Source organism: Penicillium digitatum, chromosome 4 (genome assembly GCF_016767815.1).
Source record: "Penicillium digitatum chromosome 4, complete sequence".
NCBI classification, from domain to species: domain Eukaryota; kingdom Fungi; phylum Ascomycota; class Eurotiomycetes; order Eurotiales; family Aspergillaceae; genus Penicillium; species Penicillium digitatum.
The window spans coordinates 166,422-182,783 of NC_089387.1; the positions used below are offsets into that span (position 1 = coordinate 166,422).

Consider the following 16,362-nt stretch of genomic DNA (forward strand, 5'->3'; position numbering starts at 1 on the left):
GACCGGCGGTCTTAGTCACATCGGTGGAGTGACTCACTGACACAGGCGAGGTCCCGAGATCTCCCCGTAAATCGTGTGCAACTTCAAACTTACCTCATTGGACATATTATGCCCTCATACGCAAACGCGATGATGCACTCTCTCGCAATTCGCCGTTCAATTTTCTCGGCTGCCACAGCCCGCGGCGCAATCCGGCCACTCTCCACAACTCGAGTCCTGCGCCAGAGCGGCGACGACAAGCCCATGCCTTTCTCAGATTCCCCAGCTCCCCCACGCCTCCCGAAGGAAGAACAGGAGATCTTTGAACAGCTCCAGAAGCGCTCTACTGGGGCATTTAGTACACCTAAGGTCAACCAGTCCCCACAGATCGAGATTCAGGCGGATGGCAAAGGTGGCAAGCTTCACCCCGATGCGCCAAAGGGCCTCAAGCCTGAGTTTGAGGGCGAGAAGAACCCGAAGACCGGAGAAGTTGGTGGACCAAAGAACGAGCCTCTGCGATGGGGTGCAGGTGGTGATTGGAGCTATGGTGGTCGTGTCACTGATTTTTGAGTGACCTCGGCTTGACCACAGAAATATACATCATGTTGGCGTTGGTGTTTCTTGCCCAGGGATATGGTGTCTCCATAATCGGATATAGAGAAAAGGGTGTGTGATTATGGTTGACCACATCTACAGTGTATATAATAAAATTGTGTGGACTGACAATGCAAAGTAGGTTTACGTGCGATGCTGGCAAATATGTGAATTCGGTTGGGAACTAATAAATACTCTGAACGACGACAAGCACAGGATATACTGCAAAATCAATCAAAGTGACGCTTTTTCTCCCGCGAGACGAGCGAGAGTCGCTTTTCCAGCGCGGCTGCCATTAGCTCGGCCCAACTCTCCACTAATCCAACCTCCAATCTTCGACATTTCATCCAGGCTGATTCCTGTGTGCATCCCCAGGCTGTGAATAGTGTGCACGAGGTCCTCTGTCGCCACATTCCCTGTCGCACCCTTGGAATACGGGCAACCACCAAGCCCGCCCACGCTGCTGTCGAAAATACGGACACCATGCTCCAGGCCGACGATTGTGTTCACCAATGCCTGTCCATAGGTATCATGGAAGTGCAACGCCAAGTCTGTATTAGCGATGCCAGCAGCCTTGAGCGCTTGTAGAAGCTCCATAGTCCGGGGTGCGGTGCCCATACCCGTTGTATCCGCTACTGAGACCTCATCCGCTCCCATCTCCAGCAGTGTGGCGGTAATATCAGCCACCTTGACGGGATCCACATTAGGTCCTTCGTAGGGGCATCCAAGTGCGACAGAGACATATCCGCGTACCCGGATATTCTTCGTCTTTGCTAATGAAACAATCGGCTTGATGCGCTCAATGGACTCCGCAATAGAGCAGTTTGTGTTAGCCTTCGAGAAAGCTTCCGTTGCTGCTGCAAAAAGAGACACCTCTGTAGTGGTTGCTGCCTTTGATGTCTCTCCAGTTGCGTCTGCAGGAACTCCTGTATCATCAAGTATCTTGACCAGGCTCTCCAGTCCTCTGATGTTGGGGACAAGATAATTGTAGGCGATTGTGGATTGTGCTTGTGGAGGTTTTGTGAGAAGATGCTCGCAGATCTCAGCTGTGCTTTCCATCTGTCAAAATGCAACCAAAGTGTCAGTTTTCTGCGCCTGAAATCGCCGTACTGCAGCTATGACGTTCGGCAAGATCATACCTGGGGTACCCATTTTGCAGGCACAAATGAACCGGCTTCAATGGTAGTAACACCTGTCTTAGCCAGTCGCTCAATTAAACCAAGCTTTGTTTGCATTGAAATGGATTTCTTCTCATTTTGCAGTCCATCTCGAGCGCCGACCTCCACGATGCGGACATGGTCCGAGGTTAACCGCGACTCGGTCGCGAAACGGCGTGCAGAGTGTGGAGACCGCAGGGCTGAGAACAAACTCAATCGGGGACGAGCTGTCATCATGGTAGATTCGAGGACAACTTCAATAATCAGACCAACCAAAACAGTAGGAGAAATTGCAGGTAAGAGGGCGAGCTTTGGAGAATGGAACAGTAAGAAGCCGAGAATGCGGAGAGCGCTTTACCTCTTCCAGACTAGTTGATCACCCCACCTCCTGCTGAGTCAGTCGGCAGAAAAAAAGAAGTGGGATGATATCGATTTCAATCTCCGGTTATCAAGATCAGTGGAAAATCCAATTTTTGGAATTTTTGACTCTTACAACAGCTAATCATCATGGAGCCATATACTCCTACATCCCCTACTGAGGATGGCTCTCAAGCCGCTAGCCAAATGCGGCAGCCAAAGAAGAGATTTGTCGGACGACGAACAGCAGATGCCCAAGCCCAGAAGGATGCGACTAGTCAGAAAGATGTTGAGTCGACAGCGGTGCAAACAGGTACATACTGTCCTCTGTCTCAACTCAAATACGTATACTGATTTCCACTTTCTCTAGCCGCTCCCAGGCGTACTCCCCGCACCCTCAACCAGGTGCCACCAGAGATTCTGAACGATCCCGAGATCCAAGAAGCAATCGAACTTCTCCCTAAAAACTACTCATTTGAGATCCCTAAGACAATCCACCGGGTCCGCACATCAGGAGCTAAGCGAGTAGCCCTTCAATTTCCGGAGGGACTCCTTATCTTCGCTACAACCATCTCCGACATCCTAACCCAGTTCTGCCCTGGAATCGAAACTCTCATAATGGGCGACGTCACCTACGGTGCTTGCTGTATCGACGACTACACTGCGCGCGCTCTAGGCTGCGATCTGCTAGTACACTACGCGCACAGCTGTCTGATCCCAGTCGACGTTACCCAGATCAAAACGCTCTACATCTTCGTAGACATCAGCATCGACACAAGCCACCTTCTCGCAACACTAGAACGCAACTTCAAGCCCGGCCAATCGATTGCCACCGTCGGCACGATCCAATTCAATGCGACATTACATGGACTGAAACCTGTCCTAGAACGCGCCGGCTTCCGCGTCATAATCCCACAAATCACACCTCTCTCTAAAGGCGAGATTCTCGGCTGTACATCACCGCAACTCTCCGAAACCGAAATTGACGCCATCCTCTACCTCGGTGATGGCCGCTTCCACCTCGAATCCGCCATGATCCACAACCCCTCCATCCCAGCCTACCGGTACGATCCATACTCGCGAACGTTGACACGCGAGAGCTACGAGCACGAGGAAATGCACTCGATCCGCCGAGACGCGATCGCTACGGCCAAAACCGCGAAAAAGTGGGGCATCATCCTCGGCTCGCTTGGCCGACAGGGTAACCCGCACACGATGGCGATGATCGAGCGACACCTGCGCGAGCGCGGCATTCCAATCGTCAACTTGCTGCTCAGTGAGATCTTCCCTGGTAAGCTGGCGTCTATGGCGGATGTGGAGTGCTGGGTGCAGATTGCTTGTCCGCGGTTGAGCATTGATTGGGGATACGCGTTCACGCGGCCATTGCTGACGCCGTATGAGGCGCTTGTTGCGCTAGGGGTGCGGGAGAGTTGGGATACAGGGAATAAGGGAGTGTATCCGATGGACTTCTATGCGAAGGAGGGGCTTGGTCGGACGAGACCGGAGCAGGTTTAAAGTTCGGCTCTCGAAAAATTGACGAAATCTATACCCCCAAAACAGACTCAGGGCAGCGGGACTGGCTCTGGCTGAAAGGTGATGACAATGAAATATACGTTGATATGCCTTCGTTTGTGTTGTCACAAGTAGAGAACACAGGAGAACATGTACTTGTTCTGAATTAAAACGTCGACTGTCTAAGCCTTCTCATCTTCTTCTGCAGTCTATCCATGAAACCGAGAAGGAAGGTAAAATGGTATTTAAAAAAAGAGATAGCGAAAGACGTTGAAACCCACATTTAAGCACAGCGAAAATAAGACGTGACAAAGTCGCACCAACTACTATTGTATGTATGCAAGCCTTGGGAGAGAGTATTAATAGCTGTCGGGCTATCGAAGGCACCGACGAAAGACATCATGGCATTTCATTTCCAAGTCCAATTAAACCGATCCTAATCAAATACAAAGTTCATAATACAGGATGGCGTTCGCAATAAATCACCCTTTCACATCATCAGTACTGTCAGTGTTAAAATCACTAGCACTTCCACGCCGAAGTGAGAGGATATTCTTATTAGCCAATTCATCAGCAGTGCGTTCAGCAGCCCGCCAGCGAGTCACAGCTTGCTGAACATCCTCAAACATCTCCAACGAATCATGGATGATGCCACCCTCGCCAGAATCACCCAGCTGGGTACTCTCACGGGAACCACGGTCAGTAGACATGGGGAAAGCAGGTCCAAATCCTCGCTGAGGAATTGGGTTGAACATGATGGCATTGGCAAACATGCGAATTAACTCTTTCTCCAGTTGTGCAGAGTTCACAACTCCCTTGGGTGGGATGAAGTCCTCATTTTTCTGTAACATCAGCACGCCGCTTTTGGACGGTGTGCCACCAGGAACGGGAGACTCTCCATCCCCGGCTGGGGTGCTGGCTGATTCTCCTGCAGTGGCGACGGCTTTGCTTCCCTGGTGTATAGCAGATTTGATCGACTTGAGGTCAGATGGCCGGTAGATGAGATCGTGGTAGCCGGGGGCGTCACGTTCGTTAATTGGCTTGGCAAAGATGGAGGCAAGCTTGTGGGTAGCTACATCATTCATGATCGGTGCCGCCGTCCGATGGAAGTTGCGCGTGGCCATGACATACTGAGTCGTGTCAAATCTTGGAATATCCGCCGGGTGGGGTTCAAGATCCACTGCTTCACTTGCACCGCGTTTGCGTTTTGTCCGCGGTCTAGGAGTCCCTTCATCCGCGGTAGCAGCTGCACCTTTACGGCGACCCGTTGCTCGTGATTCACGTAGAGTGTCTTCCGATGGCGCAGCAGACCCATCGCGTGAAGCCATGGATCGCCCGCGACTCCGGGAAGAGGCCGAACTTACGGCTCGCGTCCTCCGAATTGAAGCTAGTTTCTCGGTCTTGATGATGGGGGCGGGTTTGACGTCAGGCTGGCCGCGTCGGGGTTTCTTATCTTCCGCAGATGGAGCTCGTTGGCCCAGATTGATTCTCGGAGGAGGTGACATTTCCATCGCATCAATGGGTGATTGGCCGCGTTCACTGATGGGACTGACATCCTCCGGCCGTGGCCGTGGTGGTGAGCTAGGAGAGAGCGAAACCTTCGGGCGAGGTGTTCTCTTCCACGGTGTGGAGGAGCCTTGTGTGTCAATTGATAGGCGTGGATGAGAGGCGCGCGATTCAGAGAAAGAGGGGAATGTGGCACTTGGGGTTTGGGAAACACGCGGGCGGCCAATTGGGACTGGCGTGTGAACTGTGGACGGGATGGCGCTGGGTGTTTGTGGAACAGAAGGTCGATGGGGGGTCTGGGCTTGTGACCCTGGCAAAGGCGGGTTGGTGAGAGGTGGTGGAATAGGTCGCTTGGTAGTGGCCTGGGCTGCTTGAGGTGTAGCAGCAACTGAGGCGACCGGGTATGGTGAGTGGGGAGAAGGATCCAGCTGCCACTGCTGGAAACTCGGCTGGGCAGGGGTTCGTTGGGATGCCGGCGCCAACGGGCCAGCCTTGCCCGTAACAATAGGCGCAGGTGGGACAGGATTGGCACGAGGTGCGATTTGCGATGGATGTGCTGGGGTCACTCGCGGCCCGGCTGGTGTGGTTGGGGGGACTTTCTGGATAGACGGAGCAAGTGTAGGATGGATGAATGGTTTCGGTTGGGGATGAGTGGCGATCGGCTGCATTTGAGGTGCTTGCCCAGCTATGTCTGGCGTTTCGGGTGTCGGGGCTTGCACTTGGGGATGTGGAGCTTGAATTTGGGTCACAGGAGGGATGGGGTGTGTTTTCGGATGGTCGTTTGTCGTAGGTGGCACATTTATCGCGATGTGTTGTAGTTTGAGCTTTGCCTTGTCCTCGGCGAGAGGGATGGCCGTCGGAACAGGTTGACCTATCTGATCTTGTACATGTGGGCGCGGTACCTCTTCCTTCGTAACAGCATCATTTCCTTCGATTGGCACCGCCTTCACCGGTGTGTATGCTGTAGCTGCCGCAACGACGGGTTTCTCGCCCTCCTGCTGTAGCCGTTCCAGCTCAGCCCTGATTTCTGTGTATTTTTTCTCATCATCCCTAATTTCCCTGGTGACTAGGTCTCTGAATTTGGCATAAAGTTGTGTCACTAGTTCTGGGATGAGCGTGGCATGAGTGAAACCGCCGGTCAGTCCATCTGGTCGCGGACTAGAGATCTTTCGTTTCTTTGGATTGGGCGGAATAGAGGTATCTGCAGATCGTCCGTTGACCGAGAGCGCACCATCACGATTGAATCCATCGTGCATTAATGTCGCATAGAGATCTTCCAGCGCCTCTGGGGTCAGGCGATCGGCATCGAAATCGACATTTTCGCGCACGAGGTGATTATTGCGCAAAAGGGTTGAAATTGAGCCGAAGCTTGTCGGTCGGGAATCGGAAGTCGCTAGAGACTGGAAAAACAAGAGGGACTCAAACGAAGTGTATGCCGACAAAGGAGGCATCCCCCATTGCCCGTCCGGTCGGCCACTGGGGGAGAAGGCGTTGAGGATGGGGGCCACGGTGGTCGGTCGGCGATCAGGGTGGTCACGGAAAGTGCTGACCTGTGAGCTTCGAGGACTAGGTTGGCTAGATTGGCTGGTATTTAGAGATAGTGAACGCGACAAGCTAGAGACGCAATACGCATAGCCCTGCAATCTTTCCGCGCGAAAAAATTGAGCGGGAAAAAAAATGAACGGCGACCACACCGGGTCAGAAAAAAAAAGGAACGCGTCAATTTTAGGATTAGAAGAATTCAAGGGATGAAAGTGCCACTCTAGAATTGAAAAGACGATGGAAATGGAAATGGAGGTTGGAATTGAGGACGTCTGGAGAGTTCACGATGCTACCGTACCGTATGGTACGGGTCATGTGACCAGTTGCCAGGGAGGAATCTGCCAGAATGTAAGTTGTGCAACATACGATGGACGGAGTACTTCGTCGATATTAGTTTATCTGTACGGAGTATAAACTATCGATATGAATCTATAAATCTGAATGTTTGCTATGGTATCTGCAAGCATAGACGTTTTCAACCTTATATCCTCATATTCCGGTAAAATTGAGCCCATGTACTGTGGTGCTGTAGTGCCTATAATGAATAATCTCCCCTAACTGCCTTGAAACTCATATCGGGGAGGTTTTTTTTACTTCTCATATGAAAGAAAGAAAGCCAAAGCTTCTCCTAGTACTGTCTTAATGTCTTATTTTCTTAATTTCCCGTTTGCAAAGTGATATATGTATCAAGTTGTAGATGTGAACTATGTACAATTAACCCCTATTTCTCTATTTTGGTATAGAATATAACCATGGAAGTATAAAAAGGTCAACCCCTGAAACACCCCCCCCCCCCCCCCCCTAAACTCCATACTAATTAACCAACTGCGACACATAATGGCGTACAACCCCTGTAATACAGTTGTAACACTTACGAGCTCTCTCCTTGCCGGTGGAGATATATGGGACCTCCAATTACCGTGACTAGTAACACAGTGGGTTATGATCATCTCTTAATTTCGCACTTCTCCCTTTCTTTTTTCCTCCCCTTTAGCTTCCTGGCAGGTCTCCAAAGTTGTTTGCTTATCACTCTTCTATCTTGTTCATCGCGACTCCTGTTGATATCCGGTCTTTTTTTTTTTTTTACCTCTCCACCAGATTGTGGCTTATCTGTAGAGAAGTATAAAGCACTGACACTGGTTTGTCCCTTTCCCTACAGCATCAGAATCCTCGTTTTCAGCTTCATCTTTGCTTGATTCTTGGCTGGTCCTGGTCTCGACGATACCTAAATCGCCTCATACCTTAATTCTACGACTTGATCTTGCCCCGCCTGTCTCAAGGTCGTACACCCTCTGTCGTCCTTCAATTGTCAGGACCCGTTCTGTAATCCCAGAAACCAGAGAGCTCTAATCATCACACAATATGTCTGACATGGACCGCGAGTGGAAGCCGAAGGCACGGCCGCAGTCGTTCGTTTCCCTGTCTCGTCAGATCTCCAAATAGTTGCATTAACCGTGACTTCAGGACCATGGCGCAAGCATTCTCGTCGGCCTTGGACAGCGCCTTTATGCTAGACTCTGACGTCGACAACCTTTCACAAACCATCGATCAGAAGTAAGTGGTGCTTAATAATTCCTTGACCATCGATATCGCGCGTAACGCTCGCTATTATCCTAACCCTTATTTTCATGTTGGTAACCTCAACCCCACAGGAAGCAGCAGATGTTGATCCAGGCATGGGAATTGGAAGAGCTGCAGAATCGCATCCGCGAGGCCGAGAGACGCCTCCAGTCCCAGTCTTTTGGAGGTGACAACACTTCGTCTCAAACCAGCCGGGAACGAGGCCAGTCAGCTGGTGAGCGCTCAATCTGATCATTTTGCGGCCGATTGATTTAGCTGGCCAGGGTTGCGCTGTAGCGGGATCTGACTGTGTCACAGCTTCTCAAGGAGGATCCCACAACGAGCAGCAGCCGGAGCAGTCGGAGCAGCGGGGGAACATTTGAAGTCCCACCATATGCAAATTTCAAGATCTGGAAGGTCAAAAGAAGACCATCCGATTCTGAAGTCGGAACTAGATTCAAGCTGGGACAAGCGCATGAAGGCGGAACACTCTATGATCCGTAATACTGGACCCGCGCCGCGTCTGATAGACGCAACATGTTCCAGTCGGCGTGGTTATTTTTTGGAAATGGGGGGTTTTTTTTTTGCTTCTCTTTTCTTTTTTTAGCATCCTTTGAGAAATCCTATTGTATGAATTTGGTCGCGGAATCTCTATTCCCAAGGCCATCCCTCGTTTGCAGTGCCACGGCGCTGCGATTCACCCAAGTTTTTTTTTTTGCCTTTTGAGCCTGAAATAAAGTTTTTTTTTTCTCTTCAACTATGCTACATTTATACCCTCAGAGCATTGGATGACTCTTTTCGTATGGAGTAACTGAAGATATCGTTCCAGTTTTTTTGTCCCTTTTTGAGGCTTGAGCCGATAAGTAGAGTTGCTACTGAGCTTACAATAGTGTCCACTCACGGGCCTGCAGCCCTAAATTGAGTACAACACACTCAACAATCCACTTGATTCCGGCATAGTTCCTCTTTCCCTGGTGACGAAGAACCTAGAGGGCACGGGCTTCAAATGCTGCCGAGCTATCAGCTGGAGAGCTGCGGGGCATACCATCTTGGGGCTTTCATTTGATTTCTCTTGCTGATAATTCAGTTGAAAATCCATCTGGATGGCAACAGGACCCCATTCCTTTCCGAGTGATCTGCTTGAAGTTTCGTTTTGGTCAGGGACATTTTTTTCCGATGGCCGTTGCAGCTTGCTAGAAATTCAACCAAATATTTGGGCTGCATTTGTGTCCCTGTCTATTTTTTTATTCCTCTTCCTATGGCTCCGTCGCACCGGAAATTTCACCGATTTTTGAGAGAGTTCCCTGCACGAACGTGGACGACGTGCTTGTCAGAGATGGGTAGATGTCGATGTATGAAAAGTGATGCGAGGATACCCCACTTGAGGAGATCGCATATAATTTGATCATAATCCATTTGACTGCAAAATCTGGATTTCTCTCGATTTCCTTCTCATCTTCTATGTAATACGATATCTTATTGTAGACCTGTGGGGTCAAGCTAAATGTCGTCTCACAAAGCTGGTTGCAACAGCACTAGCGCTACCACGGCGGGCACGAAAACAAGCATTCATTCCCAATACCAACTCGCAATGTTCGGGCAGAAGCCGATCTTTGGGTACAACCGCCGAAATGAGACCGAAGCTCTGAGTATGATGATTCAAGCTAAAATAAAGGATTTGATCAAAGAGTTCGTCATCTTCTTTTTATTCCCCGCTTTCTAATGGGCGGAAATAGCTGATATTCTGTTTTCTTTTCACCCAGATAGTCTTGATGAGTGATAAAAAGAGTACAACATGAATTGAAATACACCTAGGCAAGTATATCACTTCCAGGGCTAACTGGCAAAATCAAGGACCATGACTGTTGTAGGGCCCGAACCGGATATAGGCAGCCAATCAGAAGTCTCCCTTAATCATCCACCGAATCTCGACCTGTGGGCCCGTGGAACCCTGATTCACGTCATTTCTCCAGGGCAGGTTGGGGAACAAGATTCCCCTCCATTTTTATCTTTAATCTTCTTTCTTCCCCCTCCCCTCTTCCTCTTCAGTTTGTTTTTTTTTTCTCTCTTTGACAACTGGGTTGCGTTTGCGCAATAGTCATCATGGTTTTAATCGATGGGAAAGAAGTCATCACAGAGGAAGAGAAGCGTCTAAAGGAAGATCGCGAGAGAACCAAGTATTGGAAGGTAAGATCTTTCCGACTTTTGAATCAGCTTCAAGAATGTCTTCTAACCGATCGAAACAGCGCTGGGGACCTTATGTGGTAAGTTGAGGCTTCGGATAGCGGAAACACACAAATTGGCAGTGCTAAAATCTCTTGGATTGGTATAGGCGGAGAGACAGTGGGCCACAGGTGGGAGCTTGCAGATCGTGTCAAATCTTGAAAACCGCAGGCTAATTTCCGATCTGTCATCGTATAGTCAGAGAGGATTACAGCGAGGATGGCGACGCCTGGAACTACTTCACCCACGATCACGCAAGATCGAGAACTTTTCGCTGGGGCGAAGATGGAATTGCCGGTGTATCTGATACACACGGGATACAGAACATTGCGTTTGCATTTTGGAATGGTGAAGAGTAAGTCCAGACTCAGTTTGAACACTGTGGGTCCGATCCCCCACATGGAACCTGACTGGAGTACAGCGACTTCCTGAAGGAACGCCTGTTCGGTTTGTCGAACCCTCAGGGTAATCATGGCGAGAGTGTCAAGGAGGCACATTTCCATGTGGACAACACCCCAACGGTAAACTGATCGATAAAGATAATTCAGTCTGCCTCAGACAATGCTGACCTCGGAGCATAGCATTCCTACATGAAATTCCTCTACAAATACCCCCAGAGAAAGTTCCCGTACCAAGACCTCATTGATGAGAACGCAAAGCGCTCACGTTTGGAGAAAGAGTATCACATTCTTGATACCGGCATCTTTGAGGATAACCGCTACTGGGATATCTACATTGAGACGGCCAAGGAGGCAGACGATGAGGAAGAATTGCTCTTCCGTGTCATTGCCTACAACCGTGGACCGGAGCCTGCTCATCTACACATCATCCCTCATGTCTGGTTCCGAAACACATGGTCCTGGGGTGACGAGAAGAAAAAGGAAAGACCATCCATCAAAAAAGAGGGGCCGATGGTGGCCAAATCAGAGCACAGCACAATCGGCGAGCGATATGTTTCTTTTGCGCCATCACCTCCAGTTGGATCGAATGATGACGATATCCAGCCTCAGATGATGTTCACCGAGAACGAGAGTAACAACAAATTCCTATGGGGTACCGAGAATGACACACCCTATGTCAAAGACGCATTCCATCGCCACATCGTTGAAGAAGAGAAGGGCGCTATCAACCCAGACAATGAAGGTACTAAGTTTGCTGCTTGGTATGCCTTCAACAACGGCGAGGGAATTCCTCCGGGCGAATGCGCTGTTGTCCGGTTTAGAGTGTCCCGTAAGAAAGAAGAAGTTCTGAATGAAGAAGTCCTGGATGATGTGATTGAACAGCGCCGCGCCGAGGCAGATGATTTCTACTACCATCTCAACCCTCTCCCAGTGAGCGAGGATCTCCGCAACATCCAGCGTCAAGCCTTTTCTGGAATGATGTGGTGCAAGCAGTACTACAACTTCATCTGGGATCAATGGAGCAACGGCGACCCAGCTGAAATATCGCCTCCGCCGGGCCGAAAGGGCATTCGGAATGAGCAGTGGCGTCATCTGTACATCGACGACATCTTGTCGATGCCCGACTCTTGGGAGTACCCATTCTTCGCTGCATGGGACACGGCATTTCACTGTATCCCACTGGCCATGATGGATCCCGATTTCGCAAAGAAGCAACTTGACCTTCTCACCCGTGAGTGGTACATGCATCCGAACGGTCAGCTACCTGCGTACGAGTGGAACTTCGGCGATGTGAACCCTCCCGTGCACGCATGGGCAGTGTTCCGCACGTTCAAGATTGAGCGGAAGATGTACGGACGACAGGATTTGGACTTCCTGGAACGTGTATTCCAAAAGTTGCTGCTTAATTTTACCTGGTGGGTGAATCGTAAGGATTCCGGTGGCAAGAATGTGTTTGAGGGCGGCTTTTTGGGACTGGATAACATCGGTCTTTTCAATCGCTCGGAGCCATTGCCCACTGGCGGCGTGCTTGAGCAAGCTGACAGCACTGGTTGGATGGCCTTCTACTCTCTAACCATGCTCAACATAGCCCTGGAGCTGGCCAAGCACCGTCGCATCTACGAGGACATTGCATCCAAGTTCTTCGAACACTTCCTGCTCATCAGTGATGCAATGACCTACCGTTCGGGCGATGACACTGTACAGTCACTCTGGAACGAAGAAGACAATTTCTACTATGATGCCATCTCCTACGGCGGACCATGGACCCAGCAGCTACCCATTAGGTCCCTCGTCGGTCTAATCCCGCTGTATGCGGTTCTCACCCTAGAGCCCGAGCTTGTTAACAAGTTCCCCTCGTTTAAGCGGCGAGTGGACTGGTTCATCGAGAACAAGCCAGATATAGCCGAGCGGAACATCGCCAGCATGAAGCGCCGCGGCAAAGATGACCGACTCTTGCTAGCCCTGGTCAGCAAAGACCGTCTCGTCAAGATCCTTGAGCGAATGCTCGATGAAACAGAGTTTCTATCCAAGCACGGAATCCGCTCCATGTCAAAGTTCCACAAAGACCACCCTTACTCCATGGATGTCAATGGTCAAACCTTCAAAGTCGGCTACGTCCCCGGCGACTCCGACTCCTCCCTCTTTGGCGGCAACAGCAACTGGCGCGGTCCTATCTGGCTTTGCGTCAACTTCCTTCTCGTCGAGTCCCTCCTCCGCTTTTACATGTTCTACGGCGACACCCTGCAAGTCGAGTGTCCCAAGGGCTCGGGCGACTACATGCACCTAGGACATGTAGCGGAAGAACTCCAACACCGCATGCAGCACCTCTTCGCCCGCAACGAAGAAGGCCGCCGCGCTGTAAACGCTGGCTCAGACCTCCTCGATTTCGACGAGCACTGGAAAGACAATCTCTGGTTCCACGAGTTCTTCGATGGCGACAGCGGGCGTGGACTGGGAACATCGCACCAGTGTGGATGGACGGGATTGATCGCAAAGATCATCCACGACACCGGTATCAGTTGCCGTCTACCGCAGACACCGCGGTCGCCCTTCGCCGCTGCATCGCACTACTTTGACGACATCTTCTCCCGTTCTGGACGGCCGCGCGGCACTGGCCGTCCGTCTATCCGCCGCTCGTCGACTACACGTTCCATTGGTAATCGGAGTGACTTCTATCCTGGTGATGCTACGCCTGCTGCATCAACGGTCTTGGATGATGACGATGAAAGTCGTGGTCCTAGTCGTGCTGTCAGTCGCAGGGGTAGCACTGCGGCCCCTGACAACCAGGATCATGTTGACCACTATGTGGAGAGTCAGCTGCAGCGGGTTCGCAGCTCGGCTTCGATTGCTGCGTATGAGGATGAGTTTGAGACGAAGGCTGATAAGGAGAATGAGCAGAATGGACGGTCTTAATTCGGCTTTGGATAGTTGCTGTCCATCTTTTGCATTCCGCTTGTCTTCCATGTGATGATGCGTCTTCCACTTGGGCATCCCTTCCTCCTCTCTCTCCTCTTCTTCTATCTTCTCTCCCAGTCATTTCCTTTGGCTGGTCGCGATTAAAAACGATCTTTTTTGTAGTTTCTGTCCCGTTCCTTTTCTATTTCCTTTTTTTACACGTGTTGCATCTGCTGTCCATCATTTTCAACCCTTTTATCTTTTTTTCGAAGTCATGATCTCTAATGCATTCGATACCGAAGTAAATGTCGATAATATGATTAGGGACTCACTTGCCCCTGCGCCTGGGCGTTTCACAAAATGTTCTCACACACCTTTAGGGGAGGGATATAAACAAAAGAATCATCATGTGGTCTGACCGGCGATCAGAACGGCACATCGGGTTCATGCGATGCGCAAGGCAGGCAAACACCGAGCCAAGCAGATTGTGGGAAAATACACTGCAAACCATCAGCCCGCTAGAACAAGATATCCACCGTACCTTGAAGGGCTAGGCAAAAACAATAAAACATCAATGATAGATGAACTTGTGCAATTGACAAGTAATGAAATCAATAAAAGGTAGAAAAAGGAACCTTGGAACCTCCCTTTCCCTTACGAACGCTACCGTTCATCCGGGACGATATGCTATAATCTAACCATCCCCTCAAACGCAGAGGCTAATTTACATCTACAAAGCATCGGAAAGAGCCTTGTTCATCTTGGCGATCTTGGAAGAAACGCTGAGGTCAACGGTACGGTCGCCAATCTCAACGACGAGTCCACCAATGAGGTCGGGGTTGACCTAGTCAACTTGTTAGCAAACCGTCACACAACGAAAAAAACCCCCATCGTTTATGACGCACCTTGGCAACAACCTTGAGCTTCTTGCCCTGGCTGAACTGAGACTTGGAAACAGCCTTTTCAAGACGGGAGAGGGTCTTGGCATCGAGCTCCTGCGGACGAAGTTTTAGCTTATCCCCATTTTAATTTTTTTTTTGCTGCGACCGAAACACAGCTTCAAGAGCGCGTACCTGAGCACTGGTAATGTTGAGGTCGATCTCGCCGCGGTGAGCACCCATCAGAGTAGCGAACTTCTCACAGACACCCTCGAGGGAACCGAGACGGTTGTTCTCGGCGAGAGTCTCGAGGAAGTTCTTGAGGATACCAGCCTTGTCGGCACCGGCGACCTTAGCGAGCTCCTCGACGATGGACTTCTTGTCGGCGATGGTGAGCATGGGAGCGCTGAGGATGGCGCCGAGCTTCTTGTCAGTCTTGAGGGTCTCGCCGAGGCTGGCGATAGCACGGGCAGTCTGGTCGAGAGCAGCGGACTTGGCGGAAGCGGTGTACTATTGACAAGCATTGTTAGAGGCGGGAATTCAATCCGGGAATTTGCTTTCGGGTGATTTGATGAGGATTGGAAGATTGCTTTTGAAGAGTTGGAACAGAATTGTGGGAGGGGTCGGGGAAAGACGGGGATGTTTGTCGCGAAAAGTCCAAAACCCGGTCGCGACAAGACCGGAGCAATGGAGGTGCATACCAGAGCAGAGGCGTAGGTGCCATCAACGCCGAACAGGGCGACGGGGGCGCGGGTCTCCTGGGCCGGGGTGGCATAGGACCTGATGCCGTTAACGGCAGCGGTGCGAGGAACGGAGAACTGGGTGGCACGCAGGCCAGCGCGGGCGAAGCGAGCGGACATCATAGTGCAATTGGCTGGAGGAGTGGCCTCGAGGAGGGAGGAGAGACGTAGAGGGTTGAATGGGAAGGTGATATCGACGTTCGGAGTGCTTGCTTCAGTCAAGGATGCAAGGTTGAGACCTCCGGGCCGAATGTTCCCGTCATCACGTGCGCACATAAGGTGCAAGTCACGTGAAATTAACTCTGCTTGGCGGCTGCGACGTACAACATACCTTCCGACATCTTTGAGGGTGGTGAAAAATAGCTTGCGGAAATTCTACGCTGGTGGTGTCTTGTTGATTTCATCACTCGTTGGTTCCGTCTACAAAGCTATAATTTTTAGTGCGTTGAACCCGGCCAAATCTCTACTGCTTCGAAAATGATTCTACTGGAAGGCGTAGGTAGGTGGCTTGTGCAACTATGGTAGACTTAACTATCTGAAACACAAAGTGGTACTCATCAGATCCAAATTATGATTCTATGACATTGGGATTCCGCACGAGTTTTGGAGGTCAATCACTCAGACGGAAATACGAGGGTAGAGTCCAACCCAGTGGAGGCCTGTGTTGTAGGGCATTAGTATGCTGATGTTGGCACATTTAGTGGTCAAGCGGTGAATCATGCCCATTGGTGATCACCAGAATACCATTGCTGGTTGGTTTCGCGTCTTGATTCATTTTCTGTGCTGGTTATAGGACCATGGAAGTATAAAACCAGTCTAGACACTGACTGCGTAGGCTATTATAGCCCCCCATAATGATCACTATTGAACCATTGTCTTTCAAAAATTCCGGGACATAAGAAACATCCATGGATTCATCGTTTCGGTTTTCGCGTCAGGTCAAGCCTCAAACGCCAAAAAGTCCAAGCTAAAATACTACAATGCATGCACCGCACCCGAAACGCCGTTAGAATATCCT

General features: G+C 50.5%; 7 protein-coding genes across 7 annotated transcripts; 4 read left to right on the forward strand and 3 right to left on the reverse strand.

Moving 5' to 3' along the window:
• Positions 1–129: 129 nt before the first annotated feature.
• Positions 130–549, forward strand: Pdw03_0060 (Protein fmp21, mitochondrial; the record flags this gene model as incomplete). The annotated part of the gene is made up of 1 exon (XM_014674834.2): positions 130–549. The coding sequence occupies one exon, from the start codon at positions 130–132 to the stop codon at positions 547–549; it is 420 nt and encodes a 139-aa protein (XP_014530320.2).
• A 258-nt stretch (positions 550–807) lies between these two features.
• Pdw03_0061 (Hydroxymethylglutaryl-CoA lyase) lies at positions 808–1,967 on the reverse strand (the record flags this gene model as incomplete). Its single annotated transcript, XM_014674835.1, has 2 exons — positions 808–1,632; positions 1,713–1,967. The coding sequence occupies 2 exons, from the start codon at positions 1,965–1,967 to the stop codon at positions 808–810; spliced, it is 1,080 nt and encodes a 359-aa protein (XP_014530321.1).
• Positions 1,968–2,237: 270 nt separating this feature from the next.
• Pdw03_0062 (Diphthamide biosynthesis protein 1) lies at positions 2,238–3,602 on the forward strand (the record flags this gene model as incomplete). Its single annotated transcript, XM_014674836.1, has 2 exons — positions 2,238–2,400; positions 2,458–3,602. The coding sequence occupies 2 exons, from the start codon at positions 2,238–2,240 to the stop codon at positions 3,600–3,602; spliced, it is 1,308 nt and encodes a 435-aa protein (XP_014530322.1).
• A 479-nt stretch (positions 3,603–4,081) lies between these two features.
• On the reverse strand, positions 4,082–6,962 carry Pdw03_0063 (Bromodomain; the record flags this gene model as incomplete). Its single annotated transcript, XM_014674837.1, has 2 exons — positions 4,082–6,680; positions 6,946–6,962. The coding sequence occupies 2 exons, from the start codon at positions 6,960–6,962 to the stop codon at positions 4,082–4,084; spliced, it is 2,616 nt and encodes an 871-aa protein (XP_014530323.1).
• Positions 6,963–8,009: 1,047 nt separating this feature from the next.
• Pdw03_0064 (Retrovirus capsid, N-terminal core) lies at positions 8,010–8,590 on the forward strand (the record flags this gene model as incomplete). The annotated part of the gene is made up of 4 exons (XM_014674838.1): positions 8,010–8,056; positions 8,112–8,201; positions 8,300–8,442; positions 8,526–8,590. The coding sequence occupies 4 exons, from the start codon at positions 8,010–8,012 to the stop codon at positions 8,588–8,590; spliced, it is 345 nt and encodes a 114-aa protein (XP_014530324.1).
• A 1,720-nt stretch (positions 8,591–10,310) lies between these two features.
• On the forward strand, positions 10,311–13,744 carry Pdw03_0065 (Glycoside hydrolase, family 63; the record flags this gene model as incomplete). Its single annotated transcript, XM_014674839.1, has 6 exons — positions 10,311–10,394; positions 10,454–10,471; positions 10,540–10,561; positions 10,629–10,785; positions 10,852–10,951; positions 11,012–13,744. 6 exons carry the CDS (start codon positions 10,311–10,313, stop codon positions 13,742–13,744), a joined length of 3,114 nt encoding a protein of 1,037 aa, XP_014530325.1.
• A 712-nt stretch (positions 13,745–14,456) lies between these two features.
• On the reverse strand, positions 14,457–15,620 carry Pdw03_0066 (ATPase, F1 complex, OSCP/delta subunit; the record flags this gene model as incomplete). Its single annotated transcript, XM_014674840.1, has 4 exons — positions 14,457–14,570; positions 14,632–14,721; positions 14,800–15,114; positions 15,306–15,620. The coding sequence occupies 4 exons, from the start codon at positions 15,618–15,620 to the stop codon at positions 14,457–14,459; spliced, it is 834 nt and encodes a 277-aa protein (XP_014530326.1).
• Between the last annotated feature and the right edge of the window lie 742 nt (positions 15,621–16,362).